General features: G+C 35.2%; 1 protein-coding gene across 1 annotated transcript; it reads left to right on the forward strand.

The window, feature by feature from the left end:
• The first annotated feature begins 14205 nt into the window (after positions 1-14205).
• On the forward strand, positions 14206-14769 carry LOC143529151 (uncharacterized). The gene is made up of 2 exons (XM_077024999.1): positions 14206-14313; positions 14401-14769. The coding sequence occupies exons 1-2, from the start codon at positions 14206-14208 to the stop codon at positions 14767-14769; spliced, it is 477 nt and encodes a 158-aa protein (XP_076881114.1).
• Positions 14770-15084: the final 315 nt, after the last annotated feature.

The raw sequence follows: 15084 nt of genomic DNA on the forward strand, positions 1-15084 counted from the left end.
GAAATGGGAACAGATTACCATGGATTTTGTAACACATCTCCCAAAAACTTCCCGAGGAAACGATGCAATATGGGTGATAGTTGACCGACTAACCAACTCCGCACACTTCCTTCCAATCCGAACCACTTATACAACCGCTACATCAATGAAATCGTATCCCGACATGGCGTACCCGTTTCAATTATTTCTGATCGCGATAGCCATTTCACCTCTCGTTTTTGGCAAGCTGTACAAGAAGCTTTGGGAACCCGAATTAACCTAAGTACCGCCTATCATCCCCAAACCGATGGTCAATCTGAACGAACCATTCAAACTTTAGAAGATTTGCTTCGCGCTTGTGTACTAGACTTTGGTGGAAATTTGGATCAACATCTTCCACTAGTTGAATTCTCATACAATAACAGCTATCACAGTAGCATTCAAGCGGCACCGTATGAAGCGCTGTACGGACGGAAATGTAGATCACCCTTGTGTTGGACGGAGGTTGGAGATACCCAAATTACACGATCTGACTTGATTCAAGAAACCACCGACAAAATCCGTAAAATCACAAGCAAATTGAAAATCGCCCGAGATTGACAGAAAAGCTACGCTGATGTTCGTAGAAAGTCGTTATCCTTTGAAATAGGCGACAAAGTTTTTCTGAAAGTATCCCCGTGGAAAGGCGTCATTCGATTCGGAAAAACCGGTAAACTAGCCCCGCGATACATTGGGCCATATGAAGTTATTTCTAAGATAGGTCCGGTAGCTTACCGACTGAAACTTCCTGTGGAGTTGAGTTCTATTCACGATGTCTTTCATGTTTCGAACCTGAAAAGGTGTCTTACTAATGAAACTGAAATCGTGCCACTAAAAGACTTAAACATAAACGAAAAACTGAATTTCGTTGAAGAACCAGTGGAAATATTAGAGGGAAAAATAAAACAATTAAGACACAACAAAATCTCTCTAGTAAAAGTTCGGTGGAATTCACAAAGGGGACCCGAATTCACGTGGGAGCGGAAATATGAATTTAAAAAGAAATACCCGCACCTGTTTCCAAACAAAGACAAAGTTGAATAATCGAATTTCGGGGACGAAATTTTTTAACGGGGGGAGAATGTGACATTTGAGCCAAAACAAGGTACACCTCAGTACGTATTTACTGATTAAGCAAATAAACGCCTTTTGCGTAACAAGCGAACGATTAACCGAACGGGTCGGGTTATGACCCAGATATCTCGGGGGGCCATTTATAAGTGATATACGATCTTTACAAGCTAAAATATTAGAAATATGGCCTTATTTTGATAGCAAACAAGTTAAACGAAAGCATGCTCGTTTAACCACCCGCTATAGATTTAAATGCGAAAGATAGTTACAAACCAAGCATTGTATCATCCGTTAAGCCGAAAAAAACTTACCAAACACTTATTTGGAACGTTTTAAGCGATCCGTGAAAATATTTTTAATTTTTACAAACGTATAGTATGTTTTTATAATTTTACACAAAACTAGCCGAAAAACACTTGTTTTCGCGCTGTTTAACGCACCCGATAAGTTTTTCACGCCAAAAACCAAACCCGCACTAAATTTGGACCGGGCTTTATTTGGGCTTGAGAAATCAGAAAATTATGCCAAAATGGGCCCAAAGGGGGCCCATGATGGTCCGATCGCAGCCGCCACCCCCCCTTGTTTATTCTTTCACATTTAAACTAGGTTCAAGCAATTTTAGCATCATTTCTTGGAAAAATCTGGACACCTCTTCTGTTTCAGCCAGAAAACTTCCAAAACCCTAAGGTAAGAGCTTAAATAAGTAGCTTTTTTACTTGTTTGAACTTGTTTAATACCATAAAAACATGTCTTGGTTACTAAAAATCATTCCTAACCGTGTAAAAATCCTAAAAATGGTCCATAAACATGTTTTGATCATAAACATGGTAAGGAACCTGTTTTGATAATTTTTTTGGCCATAAACACGGATTAAAGGGTTGAAACGACGTTTTTACGGTTCAAAAGTTCGTTTTTGTGCACTAGCCGAAACCCTAACTTAAGGGCTGTTATGTTGATGAAATATTTCTTGGTTTGTGATATAGGACTTGTACCTAGCTTTCTTAGAAGCACAAGAACCTGAAAACTTGATTAAAAGGTCGGAAACGAGCCAAACCCGCTGAGGTAATACCGAAACACTCGCTTACGGGCTATTTAGGTTAAGGTTGTGATGTGCATATTTTTAGGACTTGAAATTTTTTAGGGACATCAGGGACCATGTCAATGACTCCCTGTTTAAATTTGGTAATTTTTCGACCATCCGAGAATATTTGGCGAATTTATTACCGAATTGGGACATTTATTTGGGAAAAATAGCTAAAATACTTCAAAAATTATGAAATTTTTCTGGGAACTCAGATTTGATGTATTTTGGTCACATATGAATTTTGGGATCATTTGGAGAAGTTTAAAGGTGTTTTGTTTATTTGCGTTCGTGTGAATATTTACAGCAGAATTTGGGCCGAAAAGAATATCGCACGAGCTTTTTACATTCTGTAATTGATACAGGTTATTTTGGGACATGATTTGAGTATTCAGTAATTTTTGGTGAATTTTTGGAAATTTTTTGGGGTAAACGGACGATTTTCAGACGAAATATAGCTGAAAAATGAATTTTTATAAATTAATAAATCAGTAAATAAATTCCAGAAATATTTTTATAAAAATCTACATATTTTAATTGATAATTTGTTAAATTTTCATAATTTAATGATTAACGATTAATTAATTATGCTAATCTGAATATTAAAAAAATTCAGTTTTTATAAAAACCGATAAGTTCGTGACTAGTGAATCTGCGGGAATATCAAAACACCAAGAGTGATCAAAAATCATATTTTTGGACTAGTTAAGTGAAAATGAACTTTTCTATGAGAAACCTGGACAATCCGGGTGGATTGTGCGCGTTTCTTCTCAAATCAAACTGAATAAGCGGAAACGGGCCCGTGGCTAATCCGAGACCCCAGTATTTGATCTTTTTTTTATAACTTAATCATTTTATTAACCAATACATTTACCCAAGCTTATTTTCCCATAACTGTTTTTTGAACGCGTAAACGAACAACTTGGTCCAGCTGGGAAAACGGGAATCTGAGCCAAGTTCAGTTTTAAGTATTAGACATTGAACAACATCACAACCTAAGCCTATTACCACTTTCTGGGCGTTCCAGCTACACCCAGATTAGTTATACAGCCCAGTTTAGTATTGAGATTATAATAATATTAAAATATTAATATTATTATAATATTAATTATAGGAACTGCTGATAGCGGACTCAACAAACCACGAGTTGATACAGTACGGAATATCTACAAAACCGTGAGTTTCATGACCCCACTTTTAAACTGTTTTACGAACTTTTGGGGTGAAAAGCATGTTTGATTACATATACATACCTGAAACATGTACTGATGTGAATTATCTAAGTGCTAACACACGAAAGTCCCCACGATCACAGTGTTAACTTCGAGCAGGTGGCTTGTGAATAGTACTATTGGTTTGACAAACCCAAACGGAATCGGCCTGGTTGCCGTGTCACATAGCGCCGTTTGCACATGACCATATTTATACAAACAGGCTATGTAGTGTTAGACATAGCTACCGGGGCATGTTGTGGGCGGAAAGGGGCCACAGTGGTTGATTGAGCGTGGGAAATGGAGGCATGCAGCACGAACAGTCCAGGCTTCACTGTAGCTTTGCATAATTACATCACATACATCATTTACATACATACATACATACTTGTTTCATGATTACAAGTGTTGACTTGTGAATACTCATTACTGATTTCTTGAAACTCGTGAAACTCACCAACTCTAGTAGTTGACCCGTTTTAAACTGCTTTTCAGGTGTACCTAAATTGGAATGATTTGGTGACCTGTTACTTGACTGAAGTGTGTGGTTGATACTACGTGAATAGAAACAAGGGCGATAGTAGTAAGAACGTTTAGTTAACGAACTAGTTTTGTTTGTATCGCTTAGACTATTAAAAAATGATAGAACAAAGAAATGTAATATATTGTAAATTAGTTTGTAATGTTTCTTTATAAACAATGTATTGATATCAGAGGTGTCTGTTACATTCTCGTTTTACGCTTCCGCATTGTGCTAGTCGGGGTGTGACAAATATCTATGGTGATCGGTTGCTTTTCAGACGAACTTGCTTCGGACTTCAGCGGAGTAGGTCCAAAAAAATTCAACTGCGGTCATTGCAAACGAAGATGTGGCATATACCTACAAAAACGCACAAGACCGAGTAAGTAGTTTCTAATAAAACGAGAATAATAAAAACAGACTAATAATTAAAAACAAACTAGACTTAATTAGACTCCTACGACTCACACAAAACGTAAACAAATAGCACGTATGTAGCAAGTAGGTCCAATCAAAGCTAATAACGCAATTGTCAAGAGTCCCCGGCAACGGAGCCAAAAACATAATGTGCTTGAAGTAGTTTAATATTTATTAACTAAATTAACTAAAAATAAACAATAAGTAATACTCTAGACTCTCTAAAACTCGACTAAACTACTAACCGGCAAGTGAACCGATCGACTCTAGTAATGCTAAGTAAGTCCGGATATCGAACCCATGAGACTCTTTAAATTACGTTTATTAGCTAATTAGACTCGACTACAAAACACGACTTATTAATTATATTTGTTTGGGGGATTTTTATTTAAAATACTAATTTAATACTATAATTAAAAACTAATTAAGAAAACAAATAATTTAAACGAAAGCAAAGTTTGTTATGAAAATAAGATGATAATAAGAAAACTACCTAGGGCTAGAATCCCCTAAATTTCAGTAATGAATTGACTAAAGAAAATATTTAATTATGGACTGGGATCGTAAAATAGACACTTATAAGAAAACCCGAATAGGACCCCTAACCCTTTTCAAGAGACACCTATGAATTTCTAACAAGTTTTAACGCACACCAGTCTTAAAAACCAAGTTCCCTTACGGTCACCCAATTATTTATAATTTAGTTCCTTTATACGAAATCCTACCTTATAACGTGGAAATCAAAGGCAATTTACTATACTTAATTGATTTGATAAACAATAATAAATAATCAACCCTAGACAGACGGCTTACGAAGAACTAAATCTAGCAAGATTAAATAGTAAAGACTTATCAATGACCTAGCACTTTACAGATTTTAGGTTAGCAGCACACATAGGTTTATTTGACAATATTATTCCTATTATCTTATCATGACATCAATCATAAAATAATCAAAAACACAAATTAATTGACCTAATAGCAATCCTATCATATGACAAACAATAATCAAGGAAAACTATGGAATAAAACTCATCAAACAATCCTAAGTATCCATATGCATCAATTAATTATAGATAAATCTTTTACTAAACCATAAAAACCATAACGGTAAATAATCCCAAAGTCAAATCAAAACATCCAAGTAAGTTCATCTTAACCTAGGCAGTTCATGCAATTTAGCCTAGCATCTTAGGTTTAAACAAAAAAAACATATAAGAATTCATGGCTATAAAATAATGAAAACGAAAGAAATAAAAGATAAAACCCGTGTTCTTCGCCTTCAACTAATACGCGCATCACCAGCTGATTCTTCGACTCCAAAGCTGCCGGAAACTACTCTCATACTCCTCGGAACCCACCAAATTCGTCTGGACTTCAAGGTATGGTTAAGGGTGAGTATAGGGGTCTTTTTATAGGCAACAGGTGTCCAAAAATACATTAAGACGGTGCAAAATGGAAAATTCTGGAACATTGAGCCCACCGCGCCACGCTACAGGCCTGGCCACCTCGGCCGCGCGGCACTCCGGTAGGAGGGGGGGCGGCCTAGCCGGTCCGGTTCTCTTCCTGGTCCGGTCCGGTTTGTTTCCTGATCCTTCGGTTCTCCGGTTCGGCTTGTTTTTGCTCGTTTTTCGTCCTCTTTTCACCGCGATTCAAACCCGAAACCTAAAACATAAAAATAAGTTAGTAGCATACAAATCTTGATAGAAGACAAACAAAACTAATAAAATAATAAATAAAATGTACACGGGATTAAGTATATTAAACGTTGTATCAATTTCATCTCTAATAGGGTCATCGGGAAGTGACGCATCAAGAGCAATAGATTCCTTGGGTTCCTCCCAAGGCATACTCGTAGCAATCCCTAGCATAGAAATAGCAATTTCCTTAGTGATTCTAGCAGCCAAATGGCGATCATGAGCAGCCGAACGACGACGTTGATTACAACGATGAATTCTTAGGGAAGACATTCTACGTGAACCAAAGATGAAATTTTTATGAATTGATGGGTAAGTTGTGCAAATTAGTCAATATGAGATAATGGGGAAATGTGATAAAATTCACACTAGTGATGACTTAAGGACGAGTCGAGATTTAAAATAATGTGAATAATTTTTTGAGATATTTAATTAAATAAATAATGTTTATCAAAATTTCAAAAGTAAAATGTTATTGGGTTAGGCTTTCCATGGACTTTTCATAGTAGCTTGTGAACTCGAATTAAATAACGAAACATGTTTAATGAGTTGACCTCCCATGAGCTTTCCATGGCAATTTGAATGGCCCAACTAAATAAAGCAACATTAATTTTGTGAATTGGGCCTTTTATGAGCGTTCCATGGTAATTTATTGGCCCAATTAAAATAATGAGTAACATGGCATTTAACTAACCCAGCTAATTAACGAATTATCAAATCAATGGAGTTGGTCGGCCCATGAGTGTTACATGGCGTTTTAACCGACCCAACTAAATATCAAATCAACAAATCAAATATGAGAAGTTAGAGTATCTCGGGAACCACCCCAGACGATACGTTCCAATAGAAAATCAAATTGAAAACGGGTTGAGAAATGGATAGTTGGAGTGCCTATGGATTTACATGGATTTTTCACCTAACTAAGCATTTTAAAATAATTAAAAATACAATTTTGGAAGTTTTCCAGAATTTAGCCACGAACCACCGAGATTTCGGTTTTTATAAAAGGAATGTAACCGTTTAGCCGGTTACGTTTAACCACTTAGGGTTCCGGTCGTATGACATCTTGTTCTGCTTTGGCCTAGAGGCTCGAGTACTGTGGTCAGGTTATCCTCCAGGTAAGGAATAGCATCTTACCTTGGGTTCTTGGAACCATTTTGCAAAGGCCCGACTCACAATTCTCTCACCCCTACGGTTACTTACAGAACATGTCATACTCCCATGCCCTAAGGAGAGGAAGTAAAAACAAAACTCGGGAATTCTAAAGGAATTTCCCAAAATAAATGGCAATCTACTAAAAATAAGAGGATTTAAAAATATTTTGAAAGTGAGGCGTAAACTCAGAATTTATGTGTGTGTGCAATAAATAATATTAAAATAAAATATAAATTAAAATAATTAACCTATATAAGCTGCAAACAAATAAATAGCACATAAGACAGTTCAGGTAGACATGTATAGGGTCCTATCATATGACTAGGACAATTTCTAACTACCAATCTTAAAACCTTCGCTTCTGATACCAATCTGTCAAACCCCAGCCTAAGCGGGAAATGTCGGGGCATGAGCATGATTGTTCATAGCTCGAAGATAATATCATAAATAAAATGTGACATATTTATTAAGTTAATTATTTCCAAATACAGTGCACAAATATTCAAAACACAAATAAATAGTTTAAAACAGGTAATCCAATTAAGATGAATTTAATCTTCATTAATTTCCTATGGTCTTCACTAAATGTCATTTTCACGTCAAACTTCAATTCAAAGGCAATCTGCATATGCGTAGAAAATAGAGTTTGTCAACTACACATGTTAAAGAGATTATCACCAGTTTTTTCAATGTTATAATATTAATCTAATAAATAAAAGAAATAAGCAAATCGTAATAAATGCGGTAAATAAATCAAACCATGAGCAAATAAGGTGTCAACGAACTATTGCCAAGCGAATCGGGCGTTGGTACATCAAGCATGAGCAAGTAATAATAAGACTGTTTCCAAGCGAATTGGGCGCAGGTAAATAGTAATGGCCATAGTATAAATGAGAATATGTTAGACCTCTCCGAAAATGAATGCGCACATAAACAAATAAGCACGTAACAAGTATATTTGATCAATCACACACAATTACATGTTTGCTAATTTCGATATATATAGATAATACGAAATACTAAATAGTACGCATATGTCCCCAAAACTTGTGAAAACTTGGTAAAATAGGGGAATGATAAAACTCACCTTAGATTGAAGGTAAGTGAATATAAATATGAATAAACGAGTTAATGATTAAGCGGGTCGTCCACTAACATGTCAAACGAGATAAACATTCAGAACCTGAAACTTTGAGATATGAAAATATATGTAAAACCGAATTCGTTGCCACCGGAATCATTCCAAATGGATGTTTAGAACTCCAGTTATGTTAAATTAAACAAATTGACCAATCAACACCCTTCAACCACCAAAATTGATTGAAGGCTATTGACTAGGGAATATGTATGAACGATTTTATAGTTTACAACTTACCGGAAAGTGAAAGGATCGATAAAAAAGAGAGTCAAAGATAGAAATATAAGCAAAGTCAAACTTCAAGCTTGTTTCTTTAACAAATAATCAAAACCGAGCAAGATGATGAAGGCCAGAGGATGGTAACGGCTGGGGGATGAATATTTAGGGTTTAGGAAAGTTTGTGGTAGAAGAATATGATGTTATTTATATAATATATACATAAATGAACTATATTTGGTTAGTTTACTCGTTTTGGAAACCGAATCAAGTTTTAATGATCAAATCAGCATTACAAGCAGTAAAATTCGTTCTTGGGCAAGGGGCAATGAAAATGGACATCTATCTAGGTTATATGAGTTTTCTTGGGGTTTAAAACACTTGATTTGGTCCTAACATAAGTGATTTCGGGCCAAAAGCGAACTAGGAAACAATCAAAACGAAATGAATTTGTGCTGATGTGTAAAGGCGCCGCGCGGTGGCCATGGGCCTCCATGTTCGTGCGGCTGTCCAGGGTAAAGGAGGGAAGCTTTAATGTTTTGGCAATTTAGGTCCCTGTACTTCTTAAAATGTCTATTTCTTGTTTATTTTTAAAGTTAAATGAAAACATGAACAACTTTAAAACTTAAAGGGTATAAAATGAAAATACTAATCTTTGAATACTTTTAAATACTTGATATTATTAATAATAAAGGTCCAAATAAGTTCCCGAATCGGTTTTATGTATACGAATACGGGTTTGAAAAATCCAAAATATTACAAAACCAAACCCAAAATAAATTTGGACTCGGGATTTAACTTTCGAGCACGCAAAATGAGGCTAATGGCCAAATTTGGGCCCAAGGAATTTCCGGCCGCAAGTATGGAACCCCCCCCCCCTAAAGTCTTTTCTTATACAACAACAAATACATTAGATATTTTATGCTTTCTTCAACACAAGACCTGGAATTTTCTCTAGACTTTCATCACAAGTATAAGCCCTGATGTAATTACACATATCTTGATCATTTTAAGCTTGTTTTAATCATAGTTTTGCATAAATATTGATTGTTGGTTATTAAAAACTCATCCTAAATATGTAAAAACCCTAAAAATTGTCCAAAAACATATTTAATCATACACATGGTTAGGAATCTGAATTGATAAGGTTTTTGGCCATAAACACGGATTAGAGGGTTTAAATCGCGTTTTTACGCTTCAAAGTTCGGTTTAAAACCCTAACCGAAACCCTATGTTTCAAGGTTGATCTTTTGATGATCGATGCGTGGTTTTGTGATATAGAACCTATAGTTACAATACTTAGATGGACAAGAACCTAGACAATTGAGGAAAAGAGTTGAAACGAACGAAAACCGCAAAGGTATTGTCGAAACACTCATTTAGGGGCTGTTAAGGATTCGATTGTGACATGCTTTTTGTTAGCCTGTGAAACTTTTCAGGGACATCAGGACCATATGAAAGAGCACCTGTCCAAATTTGGTGATTTTTCGACCATCCGAGAATATTTGGCGAATTTATTACCGTTTAGGGACATTTATTTGGGAAAAATAATTAAAATGCTTGAAAAATTATGAAATTTTGTTTATAACTCAATTATGGTATAATGTAATCACATATGAAATTTGGGGTCATTTAGAAAAACTAGCTATGTTTTCTGGATTCGTGTTTATTTGAGTTTTTATGGTCGTTTTTTGCTCAAAAGGATAACTTGAAAGGATTGTTACATTCTGGAAATTTTATAGGGTGTTTTGGGAGTTATTTGGATCACTCATTAACTTTTTTGGATTTTTCGGAAATCGTTTGGTATATACGGACGATTTACTGGTTAAATATAGCATATAAAATGAATTTTTATAAATTAGTAATTCAACAAATAATTTCAGAAATATTTTTATAAAAATCTAAAGATTTTACTTGGTATGTGTATAAATTTTCATAATTTAATGATAAACGAATAATTAATTATGCTAATTTGAAAGTTAAACAAATTCAACTACGATAAAAACCGACGAGTTCGTGATTAACGAACCTGCTGGAATATCAGAAAATCAAGAGTGATCAAAAATCATATTTTTAGGTTAATTAAGTAAAACCAAACTTTTTATGAGAAATCAGGACAATTTGGATGAGTTGTGCGCGTTATCTCTAAACCAAACTAAATAAAAGGAAATGAGCCCTGTAGCAAATTTAGACATCTAATCTATGATTTCTTTTTATAAATTTAATCATTTTATCAACCAATATATTTACCCGAGTTTATATGGTCATACCTGTTTTCTAAACGCGTAAACGATCAATTTGACCCAGCTGGTGAAACGGTGAAACTGAGCCAAGTTCGGTTTAAAACCTAATACATTGAACAACGTCACAATCTAAGTGTATTGGCATGTTTTGGGCGTGACAACTATACCCAGACTAGATATACAACCTAGTTTAGTATGGAGATTATAATAATATTAAAATATTAATATTAATATAATATTGATTTTAGGATTGAGTGCTAGCAAGCATAACAAACCGCCACCTGATATCGTGTTGAATACCGAATAAACCGTGAGTTTTATGACCCCACTTTTAAACTAGTTTTACGAACTTTTGGGGTGAAGAGCATGTTGATACATATCTATATACTTAGAATTGTTTGATGATGTGAATTATCTAAGTGCTAACACACGAAAGTCCCCATGAACACAGTGATTAACTTCGAGCTAGTGGCTTATGAATAGTACTATTGGTTTGACAAACCCAAACGGAGCCGGCACGGTTTGCTGAGACATAACACCGTTTGCACATGACCATAATTTTACAAACACGCTATGTAGTGTTAGACATAGCTACTAGGGGCATGTTGTGGACGGAAGGGGACCATAGTGGTTGATTGTGCGTGGGAAATGGAGGCATGCAACACGAACGAACAGTCAAGACTTCATTATAGCTTAGCATAATTACATCATAAGCATACAAACAAACGTACTAGAAAACGTACTTACATACATACATATTTACATGCATATATGCAAACTATGACTTGTGATACGCATAGCTGATTTCTTGAAACTCGTGAAACTCACCAACTCTTGAAGTTAACCCATTTTAACGTGCTTTTCAGGTGTACTGGATTTGGATTAGAAAGCTAATGGGCTACGTGTTGGACTTGCGATCAATGCTGGGTAAATTGATGCAAGTATGCTAGTAAAAAGCAAAGCAGCTTAACAGGTTGGTTTAGATTTGTTTTACCTAGTTTGTAAAACAAGTTAGCATTAAGTAAAATATTGTAAATTTGTTTGTATTGTTCTTTATAAACAATATGGTTGATACCAGAGGTGTCTGCCACATTCCTGTTTAACGCTTCCGCAATTTGCTTGTCGGGGTGTGACACAAAATTTCTCAACATGTCATATAATTGTTTCTAAACAGTTTCAGATCTTTTCTCTTTCTTTCTCACTCAAAATCTTGTCATTTTCCTTTTTCCCAACTTATACGTCGTATAAGTTCTTACTTACACGGCGCATAAGTTTCTTGATCCGTATAAGTGTCTAGCTTATATATTATACACCATATAAGATATACGATGCATAAGTTTCGTTCTCTTTCATTCCTTCTTTTCGTGCGTTTATTTCGTTTTGCTGTGTTTTTCAATGGCAACTTTATACAGTTCTATTGTTTCAAATGTGTTCATTGATTCATGAACCCTCTTTACCTTCACCCTTATGAACATCTCGGTATGATCCTCATTTTCAAATTCTTTGATGGAACTGGTTTCGTAGCTTGGAAAAGAGTAATGACAATTGCTCTATCAACTAAAAACAAGTTCGGTTTCATCAACAACACTTTAGCCATGCTGGAGAACGAGCAACAACTAGCAGTTTGGCAACATTGTAATGACATGGTGATCTGATGTGGTCTCAAGTATACATATTATTCTATTAATATTCTCTGTATTTTTAAGTGCTTTTGAGCCAAGTTTTTGTTGAATATTATTAATATTTGGTTCACATGTGAGTTTAATGGTTTCAAGTGACAATGATCTAAAATAAAACATTTTGACTAAACTTGGAACCGACGAATGACGATTCAAGCATTTGATATATAATACTAATTATTATAATTATATAAAGTACTTAAAAAAGAAAAGAAATAATAATAATAATAATAATAATAATAATAATAATAAAAACTATGTTGAAGTATTGTGTCATAATGCAAATGGGCAGGGCCCACTAGATTACTAGAAAGTCAAAGGCAAAAACCCTACGATTTATGATTAACCCACTATAAAATTCTTTTTTGGAAGCCGGTTCGGGGAGCGGCCAGAAGAAAAAAGAAAAAGAGTCGCCATTAGTGGGAAGACTTCACGTGGGAACAGATGTCAAAGTATCCAAGGATTTTTATTGTTACTTTCTTGAAACGATACTATTATTAGTATTGTTGGTGGTGATCGGTGGAGACAATAATCAAGAAATCAGCCGCAAGTCGAAAAGTTTTGTTGGTGTTCGGGTTCACGTCTACTCATTTAAACACGGCTCTCTTGGTTTATCTTTATTATTTTTATTATGAACTTGGGTGTTGAATTAATTTATTTTATTTTCTTGAGCATGATTATTAGTTAAAACCTTTTTAGTTGCCTAGGCTTTGAATGAATATTTGTTGAACTTTTGGTTTGCTTGTCGGTATTGGGTTATTGGTGTTGGACTAATATTATTGTAATAGAATTTTGATTTTTTTAAGATGAATATGCATACTTATTATTAATTTACTTTTATTCAATTGTTCCATATGTGTCTTTGTGAAAGTCTTTCATGTGTAGACGCATATTAAGTTACCTACTGTGTGTTCGTAACTAGTTTATGGTTTATAGTCGACATATTCCATAGGAACTATTGTTTAAGAGTTTAGAGATTTTAAGTGTTCTACCTATCTTGAGACTGAGAGGTAATAGATAGTTGGGGTTGTCTTAGTCATTAGGTGGTTGGGCATAGATTACACGAGAGTGGATTTCCCCCTTATTGTCTTTTGATTTTTGCTATCCTAAGTCTTTTTTAGCATCTTTAGGTTACTCCTTACGTCCCTTACACTTCCGGATGTATTGTGATTAGTGAGACTGAGAGGTGATCTAGTCATTAGAGTACTTTAATATTGTTGGAGAGACTGAGAGGTAATCTAACCAACCGGTTTGCGTCATACGCCCCTTAGGTAATCCTTTTAGGTGACACCCAGAGAATGATCAGTGATCCACTAAGATGTCTAGGGCATCGTATATTTAGATCCTGGTTCCATCACAGTTTCCAAAGCCGATAAGTATCCAGGATTCACAAATAGGATTTCAAGCCTAGGTAACACTTTTCTCATTATTGTCTTCGTCCAAGTTTTAGAATTTTAAATTTAATTTATTAGTTTAAATTAGTCTAAGTAATAATTAGTTTTAAAATTCAAATAAATAAAATTCCAAAAATAATATTTTTTTCTTAATTATTAGTTTATTTAGCTTTTAGAATCTAGTTTCGTTAATTTAATTAGTGTTTCTAGGGTTCGATATTCCCGGACTTCCCATAGCTATTCTACACCCGATAGGTACACTTGCCTGTTGCTAGTGGTTTGGTTTAGGGTATTCTAGGTTTTTATTACTCGTGCTAGGTTGATTTATTGCATTATTTTTATATACCACTTTTAGGCACATCATGATCTCATGGATTCTTAACACTCTCACTCGTGACATCAGTGATAGTGTTTTGTATGCTGCAACTGCTCAGATTCTATGGAATGAGCTTAATTCTCGTTATGGTCAGGCAAATGGTGCAAAGTTTTATCAGTTGAAAAAGAAACTTCGCCAAATTACTCAATGAAGCAGTGATATTTCTACTTATCTTGCAAAGTCAAACTGGGATGAGTTAAATACGATTAATATCATTCCCTCATGCACTTGTGGAGCTGCTCATTCTTTTGCTAAGAGATATGGGGATCAAAGGTTGATACAATTTCTTATTGGACTTAATCCTAGTTATGACACGATCAGAAACATTTTGATGATGCGGCCTCTTCCTTCTATCAACTGTGAATATGGTATTCAAATGCACGATGAGAAGCAAAAGGAAATTCACACCATCCCTGATTTCATTGCATTTTCTGCGTCTGTGAATGCAAGCAGTGGAGGTCCTACCAGTGGAGGAACAGGGGAACATAGGAGAACTTTGGTGTGCACCCATTGCAAGAGAAATGGGCATTCAGTGAACAAATGCTATTAACTGATTCGTTTCCCAAAGATTTCAAGTTTACCAAAGGAAAGAAGTTTGCTAGCCTTCCTGAAGATTAAGGGAAAAGCGGCCAAAGTCAGTCTGAACAGCAGCAAGGAATAACTCAGCGACAATATCATGATTTGATGGCTTTATAGCAGCAAACTAAAGGTCAACCATGTACTTCAACCGCATATGCTGCTAACAGTGCTACAACCATCAATCAGGAATCTTTCCGATGTATGATGTCTTGCAATGCTTCAAAATATTATTCCAAATGGATCACTGACACTAGTGCTAATGATCATATGTGCCATGATCAAAATT

Source organism: Bidens hawaiensis, unplaced genomic scaffold (genome assembly GCF_021521415.1).
Source record: "Bidens hawaiensis isolate Kalapana, Puna unplaced genomic scaffold, B.hawaiensis_p1.1 tig00008505_1, whole genome shotgun sequence".
Classification (NCBI taxonomy): Eukaryota; Viridiplantae; Streptophyta; class Magnoliopsida; order Asterales; family Asteraceae; genus Bidens; species Bidens hawaiensis.

Bases quoted from the DNA above. Each gene is read 5' to 3' on its own strand.
- LOC143529151 (XM_077024999.1), top strand. From the start codon at position 14,206: ATGATCTCATGGATTCTTAACACTCTCACTCGTGACATCAGTGATAGT. The intron at 14,314-14,400 runs GCAAATGGTGCA...TATCTTGCAAAG, and splicing joins TTAATTCTCGTTATGGTCAG to TCAAACTGGGATGAGTTAAA.